The sequence below is a fragment of the Megalops cyprinoides genome, chromosome 9 (assembly GCF_013368585.1).
Source record: "Megalops cyprinoides isolate fMegCyp1 chromosome 9, fMegCyp1.pri, whole genome shotgun sequence".
Classification (NCBI taxonomy): Eukaryota; Metazoa; Chordata; class Actinopteri; order Elopiformes; family Megalopidae; genus Megalops; species Megalops cyprinoides.
In genome coordinates this window covers 12,750,237-12,778,060 of record NC_050591.1, presented here as the reverse complement: position 1 = coordinate 12,778,060, position 27,824 = coordinate 12,750,237, and the positions used below count along the sequence as shown (strand labels likewise).

General features: G+C 44.9%; 1 protein-coding gene across 2 annotated transcripts in view; it reads left to right on the top strand.

Annotated features, from left to right (window-relative positions):
• The window catches only part of LOC118782680 (spectrin beta chain, non-erythrocytic 4-like), a 75,948-nt gene that overhangs the window by 41,310 nt on the left and 6,814 nt on the right, over positions 1–27,824 (top strand). Inside the window, exons 1-14 of one of the 2 annotated variants that reach the window (XM_036536129.1) lie at positions 1,970–2,157; positions 2,480–2,626; positions 13,152–13,415; positions 16,607–16,831; positions 18,009–18,098; positions 19,480–19,758; positions 20,412–20,542; positions 21,186–21,390; positions 23,492–23,737; positions 24,304–24,438; positions 25,119–25,363; positions 26,083–26,221; positions 26,544–26,628; positions 27,332–27,528. In XM_036536129.1, the coding sequence (XP_036392022.1) occupies positions 2,504–2,626; positions 13,152–13,415; positions 16,607–16,831; positions 18,009–18,098; positions 19,480–19,758; positions 20,412–20,542; positions 21,186–21,390; positions 23,492–23,737; positions 24,304–24,438; positions 25,119–25,363; positions 26,083–26,221; positions 26,544–26,628; positions 27,332–27,528 (2,364 nt within the window). In that variant the 5' untranslated portion in view covers positions 1,970–2,157; positions 2,480–2,503. Of the gene's footprint in view, positions 1–1,969; positions 2,158–2,479; positions 2,627–13,151; positions 13,416–16,606; positions 16,832–18,008; positions 18,099–19,479; positions 19,759–20,411; positions 20,543–21,185; positions 21,391–23,491; positions 23,738–24,303; positions 24,439–25,118; positions 25,364–26,082; positions 26,222–26,543; positions 26,629–27,331; positions 27,529–27,824 lie in introns of those variants that run through there. The other variant, XM_036536128.1, reaches the window with a different exon arrangement.

The following is a 27,824-nucleotide window of genomic DNA, read 5'->3' as shown; positions in this document are numbered from 1 at the left end:
TTGGTGTTTTTTTTTGGGGGGGGGGGGGGCAGCAGATTGAGTGCATTTTGGCATCTGCAATGCCCCAGCGAGTCGCCTGCCTGGCTTCTGTGTGTCCCAGGCAGTGAGAGTGAATTTCTGCACAGTGTGATTTCTGCACAGTTAAAAGGATCCCCCATCCCACCGCTCGTGTACACCAAGCTTTATTTAGTTTCCTCAAGTATTTCTCTCCCCGTGCTCAATAATTCACCACCTTCTCTTATTATTTATTAAAGGGAAAAGAGTATATATTTTTGAGGCTGTATGACGGGCAGTTTTGTTTGGTTGTCTGTGGTCCTTGTCAGGAGGGGTTGGATCTTCAGCTGCAGGGGAAATGAATGAGGTAAGACGTTTAAAGTTTGCAGCACTTAAGAAGAGGTCAGATTGGTGTCTTTGGTGAGGTGGGACCTCTCCTTTTCCTCACGCCCACAGATTTCCCGATCGGATTGATCTCTGGCGTCTCACGGGGTGTCTTCACTCTCTTCTGTATTTTCTCTCGGCGGGTTCTTGTATTCTTGGAGAGGGACCACTGCATGAGGTGGTGAAACCTCATATGCCACTCATCCCAGGGCACAAACACTGGCATGGAAGACTTTGAATAGCTCTGTTGGGCAGGGCTTAACTGTTTCTATCACTATCTCTTCACATGCATTTTGTCTGACAATGAACTTTATCACTGTTCCAGGGCTCAGAGGAGCAGTTGAGTCATTTTCCCTAGAGAGTAACTTGGCCCTTATCCAGGTTAACCCTTCCTGGTTTAAAGAGGATCCGGGCTGTCAGTGATAGATGAGATGAGACTGAAAGGTTGCTGGGCAGCATTGCCAAAGGGAAGATTGTGGGAATTGAAAGAAAATATGTGAAGGGCCCTTTAAATGAGCCAGCAAAGTGTGGCCCATGTGCTCCTGCGTCTCCCTGTGCTCTATCATCCCATTCAGCTGTTTCCCAGCGCCTCTCTCCCCTTCCCTTCTCCTTCCTTCGCTCCTGCTCACAGTGCAGTAATTTCAAGTGCAGAGAATTGTCCCTGGTGACGCCCAAGTGCAACGTAGCTTCTCTACGTATCCCCCCCCATATCACTCACTCTCTCCCTTTACCCCCAAACAGCACCCCCCCCCCATACACACACACACACACACACACTTGCACACAAACACACACACAAACACACACACACACACACACACACACACACACACACAGACACAGTCAAGCACACACACATGCACACACATACACATTTGCACACAAACACACACACACACACACACATACGCACACACCTGCCTCACGCGCGTCCGCTCCCGCTCTCGCTCGGCTCAGGCACTGCAGTGGCAGCAGAAAAGCGGGGCTGGTTGTGCGCTGAAGAGGAGCCGGCAGCGGCAGTGCTGAAAGGAGAGGACTGCAGCATACGCCGACGCTGAGAGAGAGAGAGAGAGCGAGCGGGCGAGCGAGAGGGAGAGAGGGACGGGCCAGCGGGAGGCAGAGAAAAACAATACGGATCTGCGAGCGAGCGCCTCCCGAGCAGCAAACAAGGGGGCACCCTGGGATTTCTGAGGAGGAAGGGGGTGGCTCGAGATCCGAAACCCTCACAGCTCCCCACCCCCCCCACCCCCTCTGCCCCCCTGCCCCCCTGCCTCCCTGCCTCCCTGCCTCCCTGCCCACATCCTCCCTCTCCACCACCATCGCCCACCCACCCCTCCTGCGCCCCTGCTGCCCCCCTCCCCTCTCTCCACAGCATCGATAACCAAGACTGCAGAGCCTCTCCTCTACCTCCAATTTCCCCACATATCTGAGAGAGTCCTACGCGAGCCCAGGAGGAGTAGGGAGGGTGGGGTGGGGGGGGGGGGGGTGAGATGGGACAGGAGGGGAGGGGGGCGGTCCCTGCTGCCCCTCCGTCTGCTGTTACAGCTTTTTTATTTTTTTCCCCCTCGCTGCCTATCTCCGTCCTCGTCGCTCTGTGGATTCAAGTGAGCAGGTCGTGAGAGAGTGCGCAGGGACTGTGGAGCCTCCTTGTTGTTTTGCTTTCTGGAGCCGGGATCTCCTGGAAAGGGGGACTCTCTGACTGTGGCTTACCTGGACTGCAGGTCGAGGATGAGAACGGGCGCGGCGTGCGGCCAGAAGCCTCCGGGCTGAGGGCCACCGGTAATTAGCTGCGCATCCTTCATGTCACTGAATCGGGACAGAAGGCAAAGTGTGGAATTACGACCCGGGAAAAGGGGAGGGATGGGAGCGGGGCGATGGGGAGGGGGGGTGCTGTGGTTGGCTTCCGTAACAGAGTGAACGGAGAGCATTCAGGGGGGTCTCAGACGCCCCTCTTGCATCTGCGATTCGCTGGCGCGCTGCTACCGGGGGTTGGTGAGAGAAGCAATTCCTCCTCTCCCTCCTTCTCCCCCCCCCCCCCCCTCCTCATTTGGAAGCGAGCATCTCCCAGGCCTCTCTCAGTTTGTGTTTGTGTTCCCCCCAGTTGGGCGACTGGGTGGCGGAGAAGATGCTGATGGCCAGCGACACTACCCGGGACGAGGGGCAGAAACTGCACAAGAAGTGGCTGAAGCACCAGGCGTTTATGGCCGAGCTGGCCCAGAACAAAGAGTGGCTGGAGAAGATTGAGAAGGTAAGCGGGTCTGGGAGTGTGTGGGTAGGAAGGGTGGGGGGGGTGGGGGGGGTGGTGTTGTTGTTCAGAGCAACTCTGAGTGCACGCTCTCTGTGTTTCACTGTGACACCATATTTGGTGAAGCTCAGAAAAAAGGTAACCCGCACACAGTTGCATCTTGGGTTTGTGTGTTGCTATATTATTTAATGTGATGTTATGTTATGTTATGTTATGATATGAAAAGCGGTTATCACATCTGAAGTTTAGCCTCAGACAGGAGAGTAGAAATAAAATGGTAACTTCCTATAGATGATGTAATTTATAGTAATCAAATGTGGGTTATCATCAGCCTTCCTGAGGTTTGTTTACTGTGGATTGCATCCCTTCCATGTTGGAACTTCAGCTGTGTCCATGTGATTTGCTGCTTCCTATGTTCTTTCAAGTTCACTTAAGACTTGGATTACTGGTGTGGTTTTTAGCAGATTGGTTTCTTGCAGTTGCATTCTGTTTTTATTCGAGGGTAGCTTTGCTATTTGGTGCTTCAGTTGGGTTTTCAGGCTTGTGATCTAGTGCATTAAAATGCAATTGAAAACAAATGCATGTAACTGGGCTGCTATGATTTTGAGTGTTATTGTCTTAGTGAAAAGCTAGTTTGGAAAGTTTGAATGTAATAGTAGTTATAAAGGTATGGGATTATTATTAAGCAGAATTCCTGAAACACAGCTTGTGTTTTACTGTATCAGTGTCGCTGTGGCCACTGTCTTATGGCATTCATTGGGACAATGCACAGTAGAGTAGCAGTGAAGAGTTGCTTCTGGACTTAAAAGTTAAAAGTGTTTAAGTTATAGTAAGATGCATAATGCATAATATGTGAATAATATTTTATACATGATTGAAAGCCAGGCATATATTAAATATGTTAATATAAGTTAAAAAGTTAGAATGTTTATTAAAATGTAATGTTGAAATATCAGATTTAAAATACAAGGACCATGTTAACCAAGCATTTTCAAAAGGGCGATAAGAAGAGCTTCCTTCAGAGGAACTTCCTTCAGCCTGTGAGCTCCTTGCCACGAGTCAGAGGTTCTGTGCTTCTGAAGCCACTGCCTGAACGCTTTGCTTTGGAAACCCGAAAGCAGCCAGGCGCTTAGGTAGAACCTTGGGATCATAGGTAACAGCGCTGTGGAAAAGACTCCAGGGCGCTTCCCTTCTTTGGCGAATACTCATCAAAACATTATGAAATGTTGGAATGTAACATCAGGCCAGTTGATTGTCTCAGGCAGCTGGCTAACTGTTTGTGGCCTTGGTTGTGTTTCATTATGTGCCCTCCGTCAATTATCTCAGCTTTTGAGAATATGTCCAAATGTCTCCGGTGGAGAAAATGAGATGTAATGTAATCCTTTGTGCAGAACAATGAGCGCACCTTTTTGGGAAGTGGTGATAAAGACTTGGAACTTGTTTTCTGAGGCTGAAGTAGTGCAGTCCATTTATATATTCAAATTATAATAATATATATTTTATAATATTTTATAATTATAATAATTAAAGAGACTTAATGTAGCTTTCTTTGCCTGTTTATGGAATGTAAGTTACAGTTTAAGGAGTTTTGCCAGGCTGTGACAGAGTTTCTTTTGACAGAGATGTAATGACAGCAAAAAAAAATGTAGATTTTCAAAATCATAATTTTCAAAATATTGATTATTAAGGATATTTTTAGAATATGGGCTTATTGTTACTAATACCGTGTAACAATTATGTAATTATATAATTATGTTATTACAATATTGCAATGTTACATTTCAGTGTTAGGCTGGGGTCCTTGCTGGCTTGTTAAGCACCTCTGAGTGAGGTTCTCTATGGCTTTTTTAGCTGGAGCTGGAAATGAAACAGTTTTGTTACCCTGGACTCAAGCTCTGTGGGCACCGGATAACAAAGCGCATGATGAAAAAGAGGGTGTTTTGACATCCATTTTCACAACGCGTACGGTTTTAGATACATCTCCTCTGAATTGAAGCTGTGTTGTGCATTTGCCAGAGCAGTGGGCTGGGCTCACCGTTTTTTTCATTTTCCTCCTCTGCCCCTTCTGGCATCTAGAGCACACACAGAACGAGAAAAACATACTTTAACAGGTCACAGATTCTAAAGTTCTAAAGTCTCTCTCTCTCTCTCTCTCTCTCCTATCTGTACCAACATGTCACCTCCCCAGCACTCACCCCAAAGTGCTGGAGCTACTGCATTTTGTCTGTGGCCCCATTTCAGCTTTCCGGCTTGCAGCTCCCAGTGCATGGTGGGAAAAAAAAACCTGCCCAGTCCAGCCTGAGTGGGTACTCACATGGCACTCACAAACGGTCTGACTGCTCTGTTGTTGGGCTTGAATGTGAACATTTATGTAGCTGAAGTGACAGGGTGGTGCTGACTCAAGCAGTTATGTCAGACTGCAATATTAGTGTGTTACTTGATTGTTTCAGAGACACAAACAATGGGTATGTTGAATGACTGGGAGCCTTAATATTTTTAAAATGTTAAGGTCTGCTTGGTTCACCAATCAAAGACTTGGATGAAATGGATGCACACCCAGAAGGGGCTGGGTTATTCAACCTTGGTCATGGATGGCCATTCCAGTAGGCTGCTTGTCTGCTCAACTCAACTAACTGTAACCAGTCATATTCATTTGGTCAATTTAACTTCCATGCCCAGTTCTGCAGGTTCTTAGTGTTAGCTTTCTTTGCTGGAAAACTTGCTTCATTTACAATTAGAATAGATTTTGAATCCTCTAATTCTAGAACTTTCTAGTCCTTAGAATTTGAGTGTTCTAACTACCAGAACTATTCTATTTTGTTCTGTCTGAAAGTAGTCAGCTTTGTAGTTTTCTCTCACCACATTTTAGCACTATTTTATTATTGATTTCTCTATTAATATGCATAATGTTCTCAGTGTGAAAGTCACTGATCATATGAAAGTTATTGAGCAATTAGAATCATGTACCTTGTGAGTTTCAAAGATCTCACACTAGTTTGAGCATCTTGAGAATGCACTTATGACAGAAAAGTCAGTTGAAGTGACTAGGAAGATGATTCTATCAGCTACCAAAGTCTAAGAATATAGTAAATCAGAAAATTTTCATTTCAGTGTTTTTAGGAGATACATCACATTTTTTAATACATTTGTATACATCGAGACCTTGGAATAAGTACATACTATCTAATAAAAAAAACAATATGAAGCTTTAAAGTGATTATGTGTTATAACTGGATATTGTTTTTAGTCATTTCTTCCGTTATCATTTTTAAGATTAAAAGTTAAAATTAAATCTAAAATAGACTAAGAAGGTGTTGAATAACTTGTAATGAAGTTTTTTATTATAACCTTATTATATTATAAGTCTTGACCTGCATCCCTCTCAGGCCAGAGCTGGGTTTGTAATAGGATATCATTGTGGACTGACAGCTGACAGTTTGTTTTGTTTTAGATTTTTTGTGTTAACATTTTTCCCCCTAAAAAAGCTGCAGGAAGCTGCAGATGCTAGAAGGATTGTAATTGCTGTGGAGTCTTTGCTTTCAATTCCACTTGAAGGCAGGTCTGTCCTTTAAAGCAGTCACAGATCAACTGCTATATGCTACAGTTCTACTAACACACAGCACTGAAGTTCCTCTCCTCATTCATTGTCATATTTTATAAAATGTCTGCAAATACAAAGGTCTCATTTATCATAAATGTAGCTCCCTTCGGTTATCCTTTGTCTTTCCAGTTGATATTTTATGCTACAGGACTATAGCTCACTGCTGTTATGTTTGCATGGCTGAGCTATAGAACAAAGGCTTTAGCATTTAGCCTCAGGCACAAACAGTCGTTTTCTCTCTGAGAAATGCGCTGGTTGTCTCACATGAGTGTAAGACTGTATGTCAAAGTGACTAACTAAAGCAAAGATTGGCCTAAGACCCCCTATGGGGATGGTTCAGCCACTTGTGGACTCCATAAATCTCTTCCTTGTCTGCAACGTCTTAGCCACAACACCATGTACATTAGGAGGGTCTTGGGGACTATAACTTATCCTCTCTTGCTTTCACACTAACCAGAGTTGTGAACCCAAAACAGGAATGGTTTTCTGAAAGAGGCATAGCGCTCTGGCTTTTCATGTTATAGTAGGTGTTTGTGCTGCAGGGCAGTAATCTCAAATGGTCATTAATTGAATGAGAACCTGAAATGAAATGGTCGTTTAGGACCTTTGAGGAACACTGGATTCCACAAACTGGAGGGTGAAAAAACCCACTGGAAAGCACGAATTGGTGGATATCTTAAGGCATTTTTTCATTGGGCTGGTTGCCTTGAGAGAGTCTGTACCACCAATCTCCTCCAAAAATGGCCAAAGCTCACCTCATTCTAACTGAGCTCACAAAACCTCATCCTCACCGATTGGCCCCCACAATTTTTCCAGGTGCTTAATATGTGATTAAGAAACATTTTCAGAGGGGCCCTAGTGGTCAGGTCACAGCAGAATGGCATGAGAGGGCTACAGGCCCTGGGCAGAAATGGAAGAAAAAGATGACAAATGCACATACGTTTAGTGCAGGTGTCCCTTGTTCTCTCCCTTTGTCTTGCCTCCTGTCCAATATCTCTTTTTTGCTTGGTTTCATCTTTTCTTCTCTGTCTTTTGCTCTCTGTCCCTCCCCTTCTCACTTTCTCATTATCCCCTCTCTCTCTATTATTCTGTTTCTCTGTTTATCTCTCTCTCCCCTCTCTCTCTGCAAGCATTGGGAGCTCTCTTATCTTCCCTGCATTGATATACCATTCCACGTGAGGCCGTGTTAAACAGCCAGAGTTCCTGGTGGATCATCCACAGCTGACCTTGTACTTCATAGCAGCGCAAAACAGCTGACAGATCCAGTTTTCCACTGCCAGACCCCTCCCCCCTCCATCCACGCTCCCGCCCACCTGCCCCTCCACCCACCCTTCCCCAGCGGAGCACCGGCCCCAGCGAGCTGGGAAGGCTGGTGATGTGGTGTCCTTGAGATTCAGGCAGAGATTTCTGCCCACCCCATACCGCGCGGGCTCCCCCTCCGAACGTGGAGGGAGGGGGCCGTGGGCTGCCAGCACTGCGGAGGTCCATTGTTCTGTGGACCGGTGGGATCTCACTCCCTTGTGCGCTGCGTCTCGCTAAAGCACCGATTCTCCACCTCAACAGTGCAGTTTGTCTTGGTGCGCCCCCACTTTCACCTCAGTAGAGAGTGCTTGCAGGGGTCTGAGTAGGAGTATAGGAAATGCCCTGTGTAAGTCATGTGTTTATTGAGCAACACAGTTAAAAAAAAGGGAAATGACCTTGTATCTTAAATGTTCAGGGCTCCTCTGCAGAGATGAGAGTCTATCTATATTGATGAATTAATATACCTCCTTCAGAATATCTGTGTAACCCTGGTGGCACATCCACCCCCGGATGAGAACCAGTGTAGTAAAGCATCAATCTGTAGAAAAGATATTGGGAAAATGCAGGAAAATATTAATTCTGTAATACTATCCAGACAAAGTATTTATGATACATCATTATATGTTATGTAAATACCATAAAAGGTAGCCTTCCATATTACCATATTTCCTTGATCTTATGTGCATTTATGCTGTTTCTATGTATAATTGTTCATTCATTCAAGATGACCTTTACTCCTTATTCAGTGCTTTATGACCATTTTGGTTCAAAAAATGTGCATTAACAAATAACATTTGATTTGTTGATTGATGTACACAAATTCACATTTCAGATGTAATACATACATTGCATACATGCATCTGGCCCGAACAGCTCTTAGTGACCCCTCGGTGTCACTGTCAGGTTATTTTTTATGGACAGGCATGGACCCCGCAGTAAAGAATGGGCACCCGCGCTGTTAATGAGGGAGTGATTGAGGGGATAAAACAATCAGGCGCTGATGGGGGTGACGCACCCAGCCACCCTAAATCACTTGGGGGTCAGGTGAAGGGGTGCACCGTCGACACGGGGATTGAGTGGCTCAGACATTAAATTGTACAGATAGTAAATAAGCCATCTGGAGTCCCTCTGCTCTGTTAAATCGCGCTACGGCTACAAACGCAGGGACAAGTGGCCCCGCCACTCTTTCGTTTAGGAGCACTTTAGCGGCCACACGATAAACTGCATTACAGCCTGAGACTTTTGGTTTGAGTCTGAGAAGTTTTGGCAGGATGTGACGCCGCTGTGCTTCATGGATATTTCTGCTGTATTCCGGCCTTCAGGGTAATAATTATGCTAATTATTTCACCTTGTTGAATGCGGCCCTTTTCTGTTTTGGTCTGCACTGTGCTGTTTCTGAGAGAATGAATGTTGGTTCGTGTCCAGATTGGCCTCTTCTTGCTGTCAGCCGTGTATCCGTGCCTTGTGATGTATGTGTATGTAAGGGGGCGTTATGTAGTGGTGGTGGCGGTGTGTGTGAGTGTGTGTGCGTGTGTGTGTGTGTGTGTGTGTATGTGTGTGTGTCAGGGTGGGGGGTGTCCCTGCCATTCTACGATCCGAGTAATGCTACTTTCACCTTCCAATACCCTCTTACCATCACTGAGCCACACGCAGAAGTGTTGCAGGTTGTCTGACACAATTACGTGGTTACCTTGCAATTACTACAGTGGCAGCTACAGAGTGAAAACTGGGGCTCCATCTGCAAGGTTGCTCTCCGGTCGAGCGGGGTGCCTGGCTCCTCGCACGTCGCACGCCCTGCCCTGCGGCTCATCCCCCAACCCCCCTCCCCCCGCGGTCCCGTGTCTGCTCTCTGTCCCCCCGGGCTCGGAGGAGCTCGGGGGATCCTGCTGGCTCTGCAGGGAAAGAGGGGGGCGAGTGGGCGGGCGAGCGAGGGGAGCACAGGTAGGAGGGCAGAGAGAGCGTTACATAACCCAGGCCGAGACCCACCTTATTTCCGGGAGCCCTCCGCCATGGCCTTGCAACCTTGGCACAACGTTATGGCAACATTTGTTGATTGGGGTGGCAGTGTAGCATAGTGATAAGGTTCAGGGCTCGTAACTGAAAGGCTGCTGGTTCAATTCCCTGTTGGGACACTGCTGCTCTACCCTTTGGCAGGGTTTCTAACCCAGAACTGCCTCAGTAAATGTCTAGCTGTATGGATAACACATAATAATTGTAACCTATGTAAGTCACTCTGGATGAATACTAAATGACGATAATGCAATGTAATGGATGGCTGCAGCCTCACAGCGACACCAAATGCTTTGAAAATACTTCCATAAAGTTACATCCTACCACAAGGCAGTACTCTGTCCATCCAGGTTTGCTGCTGTTACAATCCCCTCTTACCTTCCTGTTGGCAGACCTGCTCTGCTGAATTGACTCTTTCTGAAAACGAATTTCCAGGAAGCTTCTCTCTAATCTCCCCATAGCTTTTTAACATTTAAATGCATATAATTGGTTTACTTTGTTTTAGGTTTGAATTTAATGTATATTCACCAGTTGAGAGGCCAAAGCAGAAAACTTGACTTCCTAAAGGGACCTAACTAATTTTCATTACATTTTGTTTAAAATAAATTGGCTTTTAAAAAGATTATTATTTTCAAATAATTGCCATAGACATCACATGTTTGGTAACCTAACCTTTCTTTGTCACTAAGCTTCACATTTCGTGATGTCCCCTGTCAAAATGCAGTACAGTGCATCCGGATTAATTGCATGTTGTCTTGTGTGTGTTAGTCTTTGTCTTCTCCCCACAGAGACACATACTCATCACTACATAAATTAAAAAAAAAAAAATCTTAGTTTGGCAGCAGATGCAGAGGCAGGAGTATGTGTGTCTTCTGGGAGTGGGTCCTGGCTGGCTGCAGATGTTGAGAGGCAACCAATGAGCATATTCCATTAAGGGCTGACAAAAAAAAAAAAAACCTTTTGTGTGGGTGCTGATTATGAAATCTCCATTACGGTTAGAAGAGAGCGTTACCCTAAACAGTATGATCTAGTCATCTCAAAAAGTGAAAAGAGGGAAGCCAGCCATTCCCATGGAACACACGTGGGTCGTCGTTTTGAGCTAGGGACCATGCGTGTCCTCCAGGACCCATAACGTGGCGGAACATACGCTCCTCATTAAAGGGAAACTTTGAGCTCTTATGCCATGTGTTAGCCTCTGTCCTGGAGCATCATATTTTGTGCCTTGCCGACAACCACACCTCCCTTTTATTTGACAAAGACTGAATCACAATAAGATGGAGAAGGGTACAGGGGGGTTGCTATGATAGTGGAGGAGAGGGTTGGGGGGTGGGGGCTATTGTGAATGTGGGGGGAGGGGAGTGGCTTTAATCTCCACTCTGGCAGGCTTGGGCTGAGGCGCCATAGCTGTGAATATTAAGCTGACCGATTGCGTGTGAAATGACTCCTAGCATTGAGGACATGTACTCTGTTAGCTGTAAAAAGTGCATTGATTCCACAGAATGGAAAAACGTGTATGAAAGTAGTTAAAAAAATAGCATCTGTCAAGAACGCATGTGAAATGGGGTTGAAAAGCGACCAAAGTGGCAGCTGCGTCTCGTTCGTCACGGTTACCGATGGTTGCTAATGTTTTCAGGGTTTATATTATGGTATGCCAGAATCATTCTCTCTCACTCTCTGTGTTTAACATGGAGCATCGTAACGTGAAGCATACAGGGGTAATCAAAGGAGCAAGCTAGGCAAACCAGAGCGAGACCAAACATGGCATTGTATGCACGAGTATTTGACATGGTAGTCTGAGGTAGCAGAGTGGCAGTTATGGTGCTGTACTTAAATGCTCAAATGTTTTCCTATTTAATCTGAAATATTCCTGAAAAACAGTCCTGTTGTTGAATAACAAAAAATATGTATCAATCTGGGTGGCAAAGCTGAGCTTTTTAATTATGCTTCAGTATGATGACATGCATTAAATACCGAATGAACATGTGTTCATTTTGATGTACTCTGTTTCAAAAAAACAACTGCAGAATGGAGGATCAATGGGTAATGATCTAAGTATCAGCCCAGTCGGCTCACTCTCGCAGAGGACTGAGTCATGGTCTCCTATTTCTAAAAATGTGCCGTGGCTCTCCCCTCACAGCTGACCTCGATGATGCGGCTCTTCACCGCAGCCGCGAGTTCGGCTCTCATAACTCATTTTGCACTTGCGTCAGAGGGCGGAAGGAGCAGCTGCTCGCTAGCGGAGGCGTCACACAATGATGAAGGAGTTTTCCCTACCTCCTCCCCTGCTGCGGCCTTTGTTTTGCAGCGCTGGATGCAGCACTGAATAGACTGCCATAAAGGAATAGTGACTTTGCTGATAAAACAAGCTGATATCCCACATTATTTTGAAGTTTACCCTTTTTATGACATCACATGGCACATCGCTAGCATCCAGAGGTGGTTTAATTCCATCGTCGAACTATAGAGGGCTGATCTGAAATTGTGTTGTACCGCATGCTTTGTACAATAGATTTCAATTTGTCAGAAAGGAAGGCTTAATATTTTACAAAGCTGCTATTTTTTTTAAACGGAGTTGAATATAAGATGCTCATTCATTTGACCAAATGTTCATATGGGAATTTTGCAAAATACTGTGTCTGACCTGGAAAGTGCTTAAACATAAATACTATACTAGTAAGAGCTAGATTGTTTACGCATGTTTTGTGTAAGTACAAGCAGTGTAGATTAACAGTAACTTGAAGTGCTTGGTAAAAACATTAAGTATGTGTGTACATGTATTGTCCGCTCTCTTTTTTAAAGAGATTAGATTGGTGATCATTGGGTTGCAGATTTCCCAACTGCAGGACTTCTCTTATGCCCTTGAGCAAGTCACTAAGCAACATATTATGAATTTGTTCCAGTTCCATAAATTCGTTCCAGTTTCATAAATATGTTATTTGTGAAACTTCAAGCTTTTTGTATTACCCTGGATGCTCTGATGAAAAAAGGCTGTTATATTAACACATTGCAAGTGATATGATGTCTAAGAAAATTTAATTTTATATGAACTGTTTCCATGGGGTGCGTGATCATGATCAACTAATCATTTCCACTGGGGCCCTGCTGCTGTACCCTTGGGCAAGGTACTGAACCCACAACTGCCTCAGTAAATATCCAGCTGTATATATGGATAACATTGTAAAAACCTGTAACTGATGTAAGTCGCTCTGGATAGGAGCGCCTGCTAAATGCCAATAATGTACAGTACGCATGTCTATGCTAAGTTGCATTCATGCTGTTTGCTAATACATTTACAACATTTGAGGAGTCAATACATAAGATTTCTTTCACAAAATACGCAATAGAAAACTGCTCAGTACGTAGCTTAGCAGTTAGCACTTAGTCATACTGTATATCCCTTGCCACCTCTCATTTGGAGTTAAAACTGCTGAAGCAGGGTGCTACACGAGAATTAATCACATATTAATTCAGTACGTGGTACATTAACTACAAGCAAGTAGTTAAGTTTGTTACACATAGGAGGGCTTCGTGAGGCTCTGTTCTCAGCTTACCGATTTTCAGTCCTTTCCCCTCTGTTCTGAACACCTCTCCCCTCCTCCGTTCCGCCGCTCCCAGGAGGGCCAGCAGCTGATCCAGGAGAAGCCGGAACTGAGCTCAGTGGTGCGGCGGAAGCTGGGGGAGATCCGCGAGTGTTGGCTGGACCTGGAGACCACCACGCAGGCCAAGGCCCGGCAGCTATTCGAGGCCAACAAGGCTGACCTGCTGGTGCAGAGCTACACCAGCCTGGACCACCAGCTGTCCCAGCTGGAGGAGGAGCTCTCCACCGTGGACCAGGGCCAGGACCTGACCAGCGTCAACAAGCAGCTGAAGAAACTTCAGGTCTCCTCTCTCTCTTTATTTCCCCTATGCCAAAACTAGATCTTCAGCTGCAGAGCTGCAAAGATTAATGTGAATGGGATTCATTGTAATTCTCTGGTGTGGTCCTTTTGCTCTGTCACCAAGGGTGGTTGGGGAAGATAAAACCTAGAGAAGGTGTTTGGCCAGACGTACATGGTGTGATCTTGGATGATCAACTAAACACTTTCCCTTTGGTTCATTTTTAAACACTGATGAACCTATTCCAGGATTTAAGATTTAAGATCCAATTATACACGTTTAGTGATGTTTGTAATAATCTACTTTTAAGAGCCCAAGGAGGCACTAAGCCTAGATCTCATGGGAACTCTGGAAAGCTCAGTCAATCATGCTTTATTACATATAGTACCATTAACAATATAAATGCACAAAGAGCAACACAGAAAACATATGGACAATGACAGCATAAACATCATAAAGATGATACAATGTAATAACAATAAGGTAGTAGAGTACAAAACAAATGTTTTACACAAAATGACTGATAAGAATGGAATCATAAAAAACATAACAGCAACAGGATTCTACAATTATGGTAACACAATACCCAGGCATTACACTGACAACATGTAAATGCTTGTATTTAGCGAATTAAGTAGATAATATCAAACAGGATGACAGATCACTGAACAGTGGTATACAACAGCATTCTATTTTCAGATGCATCTTATTGATTTCTCTCAATAGATGTCTTTTGTTGTTCAATTAGACAAATGGACTGACAACATAGTGTAAACAAGGTATTTCTTTTATGGGAACCATTCAATTGAAACCATCTCTAATACTGTCTATGATAAACTGGTGTTTTGTGAGTGTTTATATTAAAATATCATCATGTTCTACATGTGTATTGTTAAACCATTGTTCACTTGTCCAGAGAGCATGTTATATTCTTTTGAGCTTCCATTTAAGAGCATTTAATTAACCTTGAAAGAACAAGCTTGGCTTTATTGTGCAGACCAAAGACAACATCACGCATCACCATGCATCTGAATGTGCATTGGCATCTCCAGTAAGTGTGGCTCATACTCCAATGAGAGATCATTGAAGGTGTCAGACTGTGCAACCACTGGTGCATCATTAGATGTCAAGTGACCTTTTAGTTTAAGTATCCATTATACAGTGATATAAAACTGTCATTACATGTAAAGTTAAAAAAGATAAGGGATGAAAAAAAATCCAGTTTATATCCAGCCATTTCCAGTTTATATCCAAATTGTATCTTTAGTCACCATGGGATCAGTAATGCAGTTTGACGACAACCTCTTAAGACTTTAAAGAAAGCATCCATAACACATCCTTCAGCATGGCAATATCACTTCAAACTGCAGTTGCAAGCAAATGTTTTGCTTTGTAATGGCTGAAATAGGGTGATGCATTACATTATGTTTTTGTCTTTTTTAAGCAAAATGCCTAAGCCAGTCATTATGAAGCTCAACAGTTGTATAAAAATGCTTAATTAAGTGGTATGCAATATTTATGAAGGTTTTGTACAGGTATATGCTTTATTTAGACCTAGTGGAATTACACTGGAAGGTGATCATAAATAATAACTATAAAACCATTATAGATAATTTGTTTTACATTTATATTCATGTAATTTATAATAACTTATAAATACCATATATATTTGTGAAAATATTCTGATGGATACCTGAACTATGGTAGTGTTACTGTTCTGCTCTGTATAGAGAAGGGAGCCTTGTCTCTCTGGCTTTTGGTAGGCCTCTGCTTTGCAGGTTTGTGTCAGGGCGCTGCCTCTGACCGCCACCGCACAGGTCTTCATTTCATGCATTTTTCATTCTCCTCTCCGACAGCATGCTGGTGCTATGAGCTGCTTTGAGTTCCTTTTCAGCCTGTGGTTTGTTTCCATGCCACCCAGCCACCTTCATCAGGGGTATAGTAGCCATTTCAGTTCATTTTGCTCCACCTCTGTTTTCTCTGCTCTGTTTCCCTCACTCGCTGTCCTCCGCTCCACCCTAGCTTTGTCCTCTCAACGCCATTTCTTTGCTTTTCTCCTGCGGTCAGCGATTCGGCCAGAATCGTGGTCCACACCTGCTGTGGTTCCAGGAAAGCCCATGTTGAAATGTACCGCCAGCCTTGACGTAGCGCATGAAGTTTGATTACATTGAACCTGGTTCTCCTCAAACTGGTTCAACGTTCCTGGTCATGTTGGGCTGAATGTTCATTCAATATGGGCTGAATCGGGACCCAATGAGGAGCAATCTGACCAGCCCCCCTAATTCTCTTCTCTCTGTTTTTCCTCTCATCTGTCAGTCCATGTGTCATCTCCATGGCTTTTTTCACATATTGAGCCCTGTACCAACCATCGACCAAAAGCACAGATGATGCTCCGTCAGGATTACTGTAGATTTAGTCACAAACCTCCTTACTCTTATTCATGTATGCTAATCAGTTTGCCTTGTGGTTAAAGTCACAACCCCAAAAGCAGCAATTAAAAATCAGTATGTAGACATTCTGCAAGATCATGGAGTGTTACCTAGATGTTGAGTCGGCCATTTTGAAGCGCAGACTGAATAACTCATGGCTTTCCCCAAAATTCCTGAATAATTAATCCTGAAAGTAGTCCAGCTAATTCATAAGGGCTTGATTGCCCTTATTACCTCTCTCGCCCTAATTTATTTGATGGCGAGAAAAGCAGCGCGATGCTGCTTCGTGAAGGTTGTGACATGTGACCCACTTTTTCAGCATGACACGTCCCCAGTCAGTCCTGGGTGCCAGTGCTCAGGTGGACGTGTTTTTTTGTCCATAAGGTTTCACTTTTTCTGTTTATTGAATTGTCACTCTATGGTTACGTGGTCATTTTGAGGAAAAAAAAATTATACATTGTGCCAATGGAGCCACAAAACCTCCAAAGACATGTGACACAGTGGTCCACTGTGATTCAAAATGCCATGCCAGTTCAGCGATATTAATGTCTGGGTGTCTGGACAGTCTTCAAAGGAGTTTCAGGCTCCAGTTGTGTGTGTGTGTGTGCGTGTGTGTGTGTGTGGTAAGATAATAGGAAGAATTTGAAAAAAGCTAATATCTTCTCCACATCTTTCTCCTGGCTCTGTCTCTCGGGCATTTCCATTTTTTTCCACCCCTGTCTCCCCCCCTACTGCCTCCCCCTACCTCCCACCCATGTGGTACAGACCATGGAGTCCCAGATGGAGGAGTGGTACAAGGAGGTGGGCGAGCTGCAGGTGCAGGCTGCCTCCATCCCCCAGCAGGGCCTGGTCCGGGACACCATGAGCGAGAAGCAGGCGGTGGTGGAGACGCGTATCGTGCGCCTTATTGAGCCCCTCAAGGAGCGCCGCCGCATCCTGCTGGCCTCCAAGGAGGTGCACCAAGTCAGCCGCGACCTGGAGGATGAGATTGTGAGTACCTCCCCCTTCCCCCCTCCCCTCGCCTCCCCTAATCCAATTAAAACACGTCGGCATGACCAGACAAGTACGGTGTTAGCAAACTGAGGTGTTTGATTGGTTTTTTGTTGGATGTTAATATCACTGTTGGTTGTATACGTGTTGTGCGTGTGACGTGAAATGGCCCCTTGTCGCTTGTACAAAATGTACCTTAATGGTTTACGATGGACTCACACTGGTTGGCATGCCTCTGTGTTTTTGGTTTGGCATGCCAGCAGTCACTATCTAGAACACTTCTTTGAGTACTTGCTCTGGACTGAGGGGTTGTGCGTTTGAACCCCAGCAGCCTCAAGCAAAGGACTTCACCTCAATAGCCCTGGTAAAAACACAGCTTTATAAATAAGTTGCAGACTGTATTACTTGCATGTATCCTAATTTGTCCTGACAAGACATAATATTAGTAATTTAATTTAACTTATTTGCAGTGAAACCGGTTGCTCAAGGCGATAATGACTTGTGGCTCGAAAGCAAGTGTTTTTTTAGCTTCACCTTCTAAAAAGGGAGGGCAAGAGTGAAACCCATCCAATCAAACCGCTAATGAAATGAATTTCCCTATTAAGATCTCATGTGGAATGATAACCAGACATCTTCTGCAACGATTGCTTATATGAGCACCATCACAGCTGTGAGCGTAGCTTCTGGGGGATACTTATGGGGATACAGTGGGGTTTCCTCACTGAACAGCAATGGAGTCATTTTAATATTATTAATCTAAAAATAGTGTATAAAAGTTGGAATGTACAAGACCTATTTCTAATTAAACAACTATACTGGTGGTCTTTCTTTAGATTCTTTCCTTGCTTGAAAATATGAAAAATTGAAATATTGAAAATTTTATTGTTTAATTTGATACTCAAAGTTGCTCGGCAGTTGATGATTACTGCTGATTAATAGTTAATGATTTTCATACGAATAGTAGTTTCCTGTGGAACTACCATTCATCTTTGACATATGATAACGTTTCAATATTAAGACAAAATACCTTCATAAAACAATAGTATTGAAGTAAGAACAATGTGTTGTAATAATGGGGGCAACGTGCAAAAATTGAATTTTAAAATGCAAGATACTGTCATATTTCATATTCATTTCTCGTGTGTGTTTGGCTGATTCTTATTATTTGCTCTTGCAGCTGTGGGTGCAGGAGCGCCTCCCCATGGCCACCTCCAAGGAGCACGGGAACAGCCTGCAGGCCGTTCAGCAGCTCATGAAGAAAAACCAGGCAAGTGGCTCAGGGCTGCGACGCCGCGCTTTTCGCGATGCCGCGGGAGAGCACCTCGGCAGCGGGACGGTGCCGAAACGGCGGCCCAGATTCAGCGTGACCTCAGTGCACCGTCCCAAAATGCCGAAAATTAAGTGTCACCGTCCTATTGTTACTTACATGAGCTGTGTGATCAGCAGTCCTTTAAATTAACAAAAAATGTTGTGGAAGTTAGTGGAAAAAAGCAATATGGAAAAAACTGGGCCTTTGGTTAATTTTGTGATTCAAATTTAAAGGCAAACATTTGCTAGATTTAATCTGGGTTGATGTATGGAGGACGTTGTGAATGCTTTATTTGCTGCAGTAGCTGAGTTCAGCTTTGCTCTCGAGAGGCTGGGTTTTGTGCGGCAGCTGAATAATGCAATGGGACGGGAGTATTACAGGGAGTGAACGCCTGTGTAATGGCCCCAGGAAGAGGAGGAAATGGGTGAATTCCTCATGCTTAAACATATAAGCCTTGGGTCCTTTCCAGTTTTTTAAAAAACTCAGCACTTCACAGAGCCTTAAAAGCACAGTGAGCTACACTGCAAAAAGGCTCATCTGAGAGAAATTACTCCAGAGTTATTCACGAAGACTCCCTGGTTGTGTCTGTGTGTGTCTGTGAATGCTATTTCACATCCACTTGAATTCTTATCCTAAACTGTACATTTCCTGTGGCTTGAAATGCGTTTCTGTCACCAGACACTGCTTAAATATACGTAGAGCATGTTCCAGTGGTTTTGTACCTGTGTTCAGAACAAGTGTGTGTCCTTTAATGATCGCTGTGTATTGCTGAAGATGTGCCATGCCAGACATCCGTTTGATGACAGAATTTGAAAGTATCCAAGCTTGAAGAACACATTGGGCAGGAAAGGACCCTATATCCATGATTGATGCCACCTCAATCACCGCCCCTAACACCTGCTTCTTGCATTATTTGCTGTTCGTTTTACGTATAGTATTGCGATGGGTTGTGGATTTTGTGATCTAGTGACTAATATATGATAGTATACTTGGCTTCCCTTGTCTAGTCACGTTGCACAAGTGAACTCTAGAGTAGGGCTTGAATAGTGTTATGCTCACACTCACTGGTCTGGGAGTGTTGTTAGCCTGGTTTGACACTGTTGCTCATTCAACTTGAACGGATACACTTGTGTTCTATTGTGCTGGAGGTCGCTCTGGATAAGAGCGTACACTAAGTGAGCGTAATGCAATGATGCTGCTTTGATGTAATCACCAGTCCGAGGTCCTAGAACAGAAGACTCTGTGCACATCGTGTGCACATGTTTGCAGTGGCACACAGGAAAGGACATTGATGTTTTCACAGATTCTCAAACTCGTCGTCTGTGTCCCTCATCTCCAGACCCTGCAGCGGGAGCTTCAGGGCCACCGGGCGCGGGTGGAAGACGTGCTGGACCGCGCCGGGGTCATCGCCTCCATCCGGAGCCCCGAGGCGGACTCGGTGCGGGCCGGCATGGAGCAGCTGCGGCAGCTGTGGGAGGCCCTGCGGGCGGAGACGGAGCACAGGCAGCTGACTCTGGACGCCATGTACCAGGCGCAGCAGTACTACTTCGACGTGGCTGAGGTGGAGGCCTGGCTGAGCGAGCAGGAGCTGCACATGATGAACGAGGAGAAAGGCAAGGTAGGAAGGTGGCCTGGAGGGGGGTGGTGGAGGGCCCCCTGGTGGAAGAAAGAAGCACTACATCAGATTTACTGCAGAGACGCACGTTTTGGTTTGCGTAACATGGACTGTGTCTGAGAGCACAATGAGACCTCAGCTATTCATTATCAGTATTAGATGTTTCTTTTTATGTGGTGCACAGCAGTGGCGCCTGTACAGGTGACCAAAGCATTTGGGATACTGATACAGTCCAAGGAGTAATACAATACAGGTCTGCCAAGGGGTAACATTTTGAATTCAGGGAGTAGGGCATTAGCTATGCAAAATACAAACTGCATAAGTGTTGTTGTAAGGGGAAGATGCACAGGGTTTGTTCTTGTTTGGCCATCAGAGACACACAGACTCTAACAATGGATTTAGTTGCATTCTAGACCACTTCTTCACTCCCTCCCTTTCCCAACTACACTGATCTCTCATTGATCAGCGTTCAGCAAGCCAGCACATGATGTCACGCATATCCAGGACTTAAGATAAACACTCCCGTTGTTTTCTCCTACATCCCTATTCCCCATGTGCAAGTTTTAGAGAATTTCGGATGTAGTCGTATGCAGGTCAGACAGAACTTTTAAGCAGTCAGGTGATTCTGTGCCTGTGGTGCTGACCTTTTCCCTCAGGATGAGCCCAGCACCCTGCAGCTGCTGAAGAAGCACCTGGTGTTGGAGCAGACCATCGAGGACTACGCGGAGACAATAGGCCTTCTATCCCAGCAGTGCAGACAGCTTCTGGAGCTGGGACACCCGGACAGGTGCGCGCTTCTCTGTGCTGACCAGGCGTAGTCCACAGCCAGCACTGGCTTTGGTGACTTGTGTGCCTGTTACAGCCTGTTTGCTGATGTTGAGGACAATGTTCCCTTGCTGAAAAGAGCCATTTGTCATTGAGACGATCATACAATATGTGCAGGTGCTGACCCATTTGCGGAGCTTGGTAAGTACAGACTGAAAGATGTGACACAGGGGTGTCAGATTCCTGGATGCTCACAATGTAAGACAGTATCTGTTTCAGCTTCCTTCTCTGAATTTAATGCTCTAAAGCCATTGCTCTGTTTGTAAAGTAACCTCTGCAACATGGAAGTAAGCAGTGCATCCCCAAAGTCAGTGCTGTAACGTTAAACACAGCTATATATTTCTAATGTAAGCTCTGTGGCTCCAAAGACAGCTCTGTGTCCCTAAAGTCAGCTCTGTGCTTCTAAAGTCAATGCTGTATCTCTAAAGTCATTTCTGTGCCTCAAAGTCAGCACAGGGTCTCTAATGCAAGCGATGCACCTGCAGTCTGCATCTCTAAGGTCAAGGATGTGTTTCCTAAGCCGCTGCCGGTCTACAGTCAGCACTACCTCTCCAATGCTAAGCGCCGCGTCTCTAAGGCCAGTGCCGTGCCTCTCCCTGCTCCAGCGAGCAGATCAGCAAGCGGCAGTCGCAGATCGACCGGCTCTACGTGTCCCTGAAAGACCTGGTGGAGGAGCGCAAGTCCAGGCTGGAGCAGCAGTACTGGCTGTACCAGCTGAACCGGGAGGTGGACGAGCTGGAGCAGTGGATTGCCGAGCGCGAGGTGGTGGCCAGCTCCCCCGAGCTCGGGCAGGACTTCGAGCACGTCACGGTCAGTCTGCCACACCCAGGGTTCAACCGTCAGGAAGCAGCAGGCGGGAGTTTTCTTTTTGCTGTTCCAGGGTCTACAGAATTAGGTTGTGTTAACCATATAGATGCAGATTTGATCCTGGAGAACAGTAGTCTCTCAAAAAAGTCTCTTATACTAAACGATGAAATTAAATTAATAAGTGGGTATATATTGTAATGTTTAATATCAAAACACGTATCATGTTTTACAATTTTCGCAATCATTTCAGCTTTCATGTATGGAATGGTATTGATAAATCTTTGAGTGTGTAAAATTTGGTATGTTTGTAACATATATTATGATATTTATGATGATATTTGTAGACAGGTATTACAGCATGGGGGATTCTGAGGGGATTTGGCTCAAAGCCTATATTTGTGTTCTGATGAAGCAGACTCTGTATCAGACAGAGATGAGGTAAATAGGAAATAAATTCTCAAAGGTGACAAGCAAAGTAAAAGAGGAAAAACCACAATAAGTATATGTTAAAAGTAAAATTCAGCCTTTGGTTGAACAATTGTACCTTATTCCTCCTGACTGGCCACTTATCAGCTCTGTTGTTCTGTATGTAACTGGGTTTCCACCACCCTCTCAATGGGGGGAATGAAGGCCTTGACCTGCCTCTGTATTCAGGATTGTGTTACCAGCCCTGCCCTGCGGACAGAGCAGTCTTTGAAGTGCCAGTCCCTGGGGTGGGGGGGGGGGGGGGGGGGGGGGTTGTGGAGGTCTGGGAGAAAGGGCCCGTGTGTGATCTGGCTCCGGATCTTAATGAGGGAGAGGGACGATAAAGGGGAAAGATGGATGAATCCCCTGGGTTATTAATGAGGAGGTGTCGGAGAGTGGAGGGGCCCACAGGGGAATGGACCGCTCCAGCCCGAGGAGAGGGAATGCTGGCGTCTCCCTCAGCAATCTCAAGGTCTTTGAGAGGATTAGATGCCCAGCAAGTACACAACATTTTCCAGTGTTTTAATGTCACTGCACGGTAAGGGCGCTGCTACCATGTACTGCTACCATGATACCTTACATTAGCAATAACATGTTGGATGGACAAGATCCTTGTATTCCCCCCCATTTTATAAATTCCAACATGAGCATGGCAAAGGATATAGAATAAGCAAACCACTCTCCAGCTGTTGTATTGATGTCATTTTTTATGTCATGAGAACATAGATGTTTTGTGGGTAGGGGCAGGGGGTGACATGGGATATGTAAACTGTTAAACCATGAGCTGATTCATGAAATTTAGATGCACATTTCTAGGAGGTGTCAGGCTACACAGGTCTAGCATGGACAGTAGGAATGTAGCACTGTCCCCTTGGTCATCCAAACCCTTACTATAACACTGACGGTCACTTGCTTTACACGACCAGTAGCTGATCTTACTTTCTTCATATAGCATATAATTAGCATTAGAAGTGAATTTAAAACACTCCAGCAAGGTCAGTACTTTGAAATGAGGAAAAAACAACAACAACAGGCAAAAGCACTTGGATGGACAGACCAAGCACCAAGTGCTTTCCTGGGTCTTACATTTTTATGGAACCAGATGAGACGCCTTCTTTTTATGACTTCTTTGTAGCAAAGCGTAAATGAAATCAAATATCACTGTTCTTAATATTAACCTATTCTGAATTCAGAAATTGATCATTTTGAACAGCTTCCTAAAATGTGCTTGGTTATTGCTCTCAAAACCCATTATATTTCACATAATGAAGAATTTGATTATATCCCATTGCAAATGTTGAAAAATTCAATTATGTTCAATTAAAATTGAACATAATTGAATTATTGAACAGATGTGCCTTACTTTACACATTCAACAACTGAGTTCTTTTCTGAGTGGTAACAAAGTGTATATGAAAGAATAATGTTGAAATAAAATTAAAATGTGGATGTAGTGTGGTACAGCATCACTGTGTGATGAGTGAATCGGGTTCATTCATTAGAAGCCGTTTTGAGAGGTTATGAAACTGTGCAAAGTCAAAAGACTGTTGCAGCAGCGTGGTAATGTAAGTATTGGATTCAAATTTGGAAAATTTGATGTGTTTGTTACTGCTTTTAATATTCATCTTCTGTTCCTCAGATCTTGCAGGAGAAGTTCACGGAGTTTGCCTCCGAGACGGGGACGCTGGGCCAGGAACGGGTTTTGGCAGTCAACCAGATGGTGGACGAGCTGATTGACTACGGCCACACGGACGCGGCCACCATCGCTGAGTGGAAGGACGGGGTGAACGAAGCCTGGGCTGACCTGCTGGAGCTCATGGAGACCCGGGCGCAGATGCTGGCCGCCTCCCACCAGCTACACAAGTTCTTTGCTGACTGCCGGGAGGTAAAGCGCAAAGTGAAAGTCAATTTCTCATTATGGGACAAGACCTAAAAAGGCGCTCTTTAAACTGGCCTTTTCTCCTCTGCTGGATTTTACACCTTGCAGTGCCCCTAGTGGTAAAACAGAATTACTGCAAAAGCCATTTAGCCATTTCGAGGGTGAGTGGACAAGGGACACTACTGCCTGTAGGACTGCCTCTTACAGGTGCAGTCAATAAACTGTCTTGCTATAAGAATGTGAAACATTTATATACTGTCAAGGTCTTGATAGTATAAGAAGAGCTTGTGTCTTTTAGAAAAATTGGAGATACATGAAAACATTCTTAAAAGAACATTTGAGACAGATTGTATACATTTTTACATGAGATTAATATTTATTTAGTACATAATTATTTAGTGAAAATAACTTCTCTTAAGAGAACATTTTATTGAGTGGGCTGTTTTCCCTGTTTTTGAAACTTACATTGGTGCTGAAAGTAGAATAATTCAAGCTGGCTCACTATCCTCTCACATGCATGTCCCTGCAAAGCTCTGTTTGCTGTGTGGTGACAGTGGTTGTACTGGGTTCAGGTCCTGGTGCAGATTGACGACAAGCAGAGGCGGTTGCCGGAGGTCCGGGCGCACCAGGGCGGCACAGCCAACACTAGCACGCTGCAGAGGATCATGCACACCTTTGAGCAGGACATCCAGCTGCTGGTTACCCAGGTGAGCGGGGTCCTTCCCAGCCTGGTCACTGCAATCAACTTTTTCTGTCAGGATGAGAGGCTCTATGGCATACTGGTTGCACTAGTGTTTAAAGTATGCTTTCATAGTTTTGGGTGTCAATGGAAATGCATGTTGTACTCATTGCAACACATTCCTTGGTATTAAGCTTCATAGTTTTTATCAATGTCACCCCATTAACTCTTTCACACGCAACTTATTTTATGCTATGTAGTGCGTGTGTTACATTTGATGGTTCATTATGTTTTCATTAGCGTTATTAAGCTTCTCATAGTTTTCAACGCTGCATTTGGTATACTTTGTAAAGTTACATCACTGTCTAGTGTTAGTAATAACACCGGTTTGACTGTACGTGCAAAAGGGTTAAGCAGCAAAATCAATCCTGCAGTTTTGGGGGTTCGCCATAACTTGGAAAAGTTTAAGGATGTGTGTTTTTTGTACATGACACATTTTTGCTCATTCCAGCTGAATATTAAACAAAATGCTGTTATTAATATGAACTATATATAAAAACTGTTTTAAATGTGTCATTGAGAACTGAGATAAAACACAAAATGGGGGAACTAAAATTGACCCTTGGTTACTGGCAATCAGATCTCAAACTGGAGATTGGTGACAGAAGTGATAAGGGGTGGTCCCTTTCCCATAATGCAATCCTGCAGGTGAGGCAGCTGCAGGAGAGCGCGGCCCAGCTGCGGACAGTCTACGCCGGGGAGAAAGCCGAAGCCATCGTTTTGAAGGAGCAGGAGGTCATCCAGGCCTGGAAGGAGCTGTTGACCTACTGCGAAGAGTGCCGGGTGCAGATCACCACGGCGACGGACAAGCTGCGCTTTTTCAGCATGGTGCGCGACCTGATCATGTGGATGGACAGCATCATCTGTCAGATCGGGACAGGAGAGAAGCCCAGGTATACTTTTCTTACTCAGCGTAGGGGGAACTAGTGCAGGGTGGCCATTATCTAGTGGAAATACCCTACATACTGCCTTCTTATTGATGACTGGTAAATTGCTTGATTAGATATATGCCACTTCCTCCCACAGTCCTCCCACACTCCCATACTGCTTTTTGCATGTTCCTGGCAGACAGCTGGTGTGCCATCCTGTTTTTGTGTGAAATTTATGCTGACTTTTTATAACATGTAATGAATCTGAAAATGACAAGCAAATTACAGTGATGTACTTTCAGAATTGTTCACCTCTGATGTAGCCTTTGCCTCCATTTTGGGGAAATATCAAATTAATCATTACGTTGCTGCTGGTGCTGTTTGAAAAAAAATCCATAAATGTTGAAAAATGACTGCTCTTCAATGATACAACTGCATTAACAGCCAGCCTGACAACGTATCATGTTCAGACGCATCAACTCCTCACACCTCCTGCCGGGTGAGATTTGGTGTAATTATGTCAAAATTGAAATTTAGCAAGCATTTCCCTCGGGAATGGAGAGTAGCCCACTGTGAATAAGGCTGGGTCACCCTCAGAAGGAGCAGTAATTTGCTGTTCAATGGCTGCAACGGGGGAGGCACCTGGAGCAGACTCGGGCTGAATGAGGCTGTGGCCTCCCGTGGCCTCCCTCCCCCCGACGCGGTAACAGCATCTGAACTCTCTCCCTCTGAATGCTTTCCAGGGACGTGTCCTCCGTGGAGGTGCTGATGAACTACCACCAGGGCCTGAAGAACGAGGTGGAGGCACGCAACAAGAATATGCTGCAGTGTGTGGAGATGGGCAAGACGCTGCTGGCCGCCCGCAACCCGGCTGCCGAGGAGGTGATACACCCCAACCTTGCAACTGCGCCCCCCCCGCCAACCCTTTTCCTGGCCTTCATAGCTGTGGATTGGCCCGTGTGGAATTCAGTGCTGTGTACAATGCTTGCATTTGATTTTTAGGAGATTCTGCTGTGGATACTTTTACTTCATTGGTGGTGGTTTGTGGTGTTTGAAATGAGGGAAATTTAAGTTGGTTCATTAAGTTGGTTCATTTCTCTTTTTAAACATGTGGTATAGTGCAACAGTTCCTCTGCTGTTATATTCTGTGCTTGCAACGTGTCTAGTCTTTTTCACTTCTCTGAAATCTCCTTGCATATTGCAGATCAGGGAGAAGCTGGATAAGGTTCTGGCCAAGCAGAGGGAGCTTACAGAGAAATGGGACAAGCATTGGGAAGTGTTACAACACAGTGAGTACATATCAGCATGTCGGGATCCATACATTTATAATGGAGGCTGGAACTGGAGGAGCAGTGTAGCCTAGTAGTAGCATAGTGATTATGGAGCAGGACTTGTAACCAAACGGTTGCTGGTTCAATCCCCCGATGGGACACTGCTGCTGTACCCTTTGGCAAGATGCTTAACCCAGAATTGCCTCAGTAAATATCCAGCTGTATCAATGGATAACATTGTAAAAAAACAAAAAAAACCTGTAACTGATGTAAATCACTCTGGGTAAGAGCATCTGATAAATGAAGTAATGTAACTCAGTAAGTTTTTTGCAATTTTGTATGTTTAGGTGCATTGTTAAAATGACTTTTTATTTAAAAAAAATAGACATTGCCTGAGAAATGCTTGTCTGATCAATGTTACATGAACGTTTTTTAGTAGTTGTTATTACCTATTTACCTATCACCTACCGTCACCTACACCCATTAGTCAAGCTGAGACTGCTCAAGGCCATTCAGATGGCTATTTTACTCATCACACACTGCCCTTTCCTTCCATTTGTGTGAAAATCAATGGGATCAGTACATGAAAACACCACCCTTTTCTCTAGCCTTAATTACAGTGAAGGATTACTATTACACTCAACCATACGAGAACCCCGTTGAGATACCTTGGCAATATTGATGTTTAATGTGATCTCTTTCCCTCTGTCTCCCCCTGCAGTGCTGGAGGTGCACCAGTTTGCCCAGGAGGCAGTGGTGGCGGAGGCCTGGCTGACGGCCCAGGAGCCCTTCATCAACAGCAAGGAGCTGGGAGGCAGCGTGGACGAGGTGGAGCAGCTGATCCGCCGACACGAAGCCTTCCGCAAGGCCGCCGCCACCTGGGAGGAGCGCTTCAGCTCGCTGCGGCGGCTCACCACCGTACGTACCCATCACCCCCCAGGCCAGACTTAACCTCTCACTGGCTACAGCGACAGTCAAAAGTTTCGACTTTTCATATATAAGCATCAACTTCACTATTTATATTTGTCTAAGAAACAAACTTCGGGCATTTCAGCATAGGCTTTCAGATCAAAATGTCTTTGAAATGTCTGAATTTTCCCCAGTTTTGCCTCCCCACCCCAGACAGCCCCATTTCTCTTTCACCTATAACTCTCTTGATATTTGAAGAAAGTCTGTAATCACTTCATACTCGTTCATCAGAGGGGATTATTAGT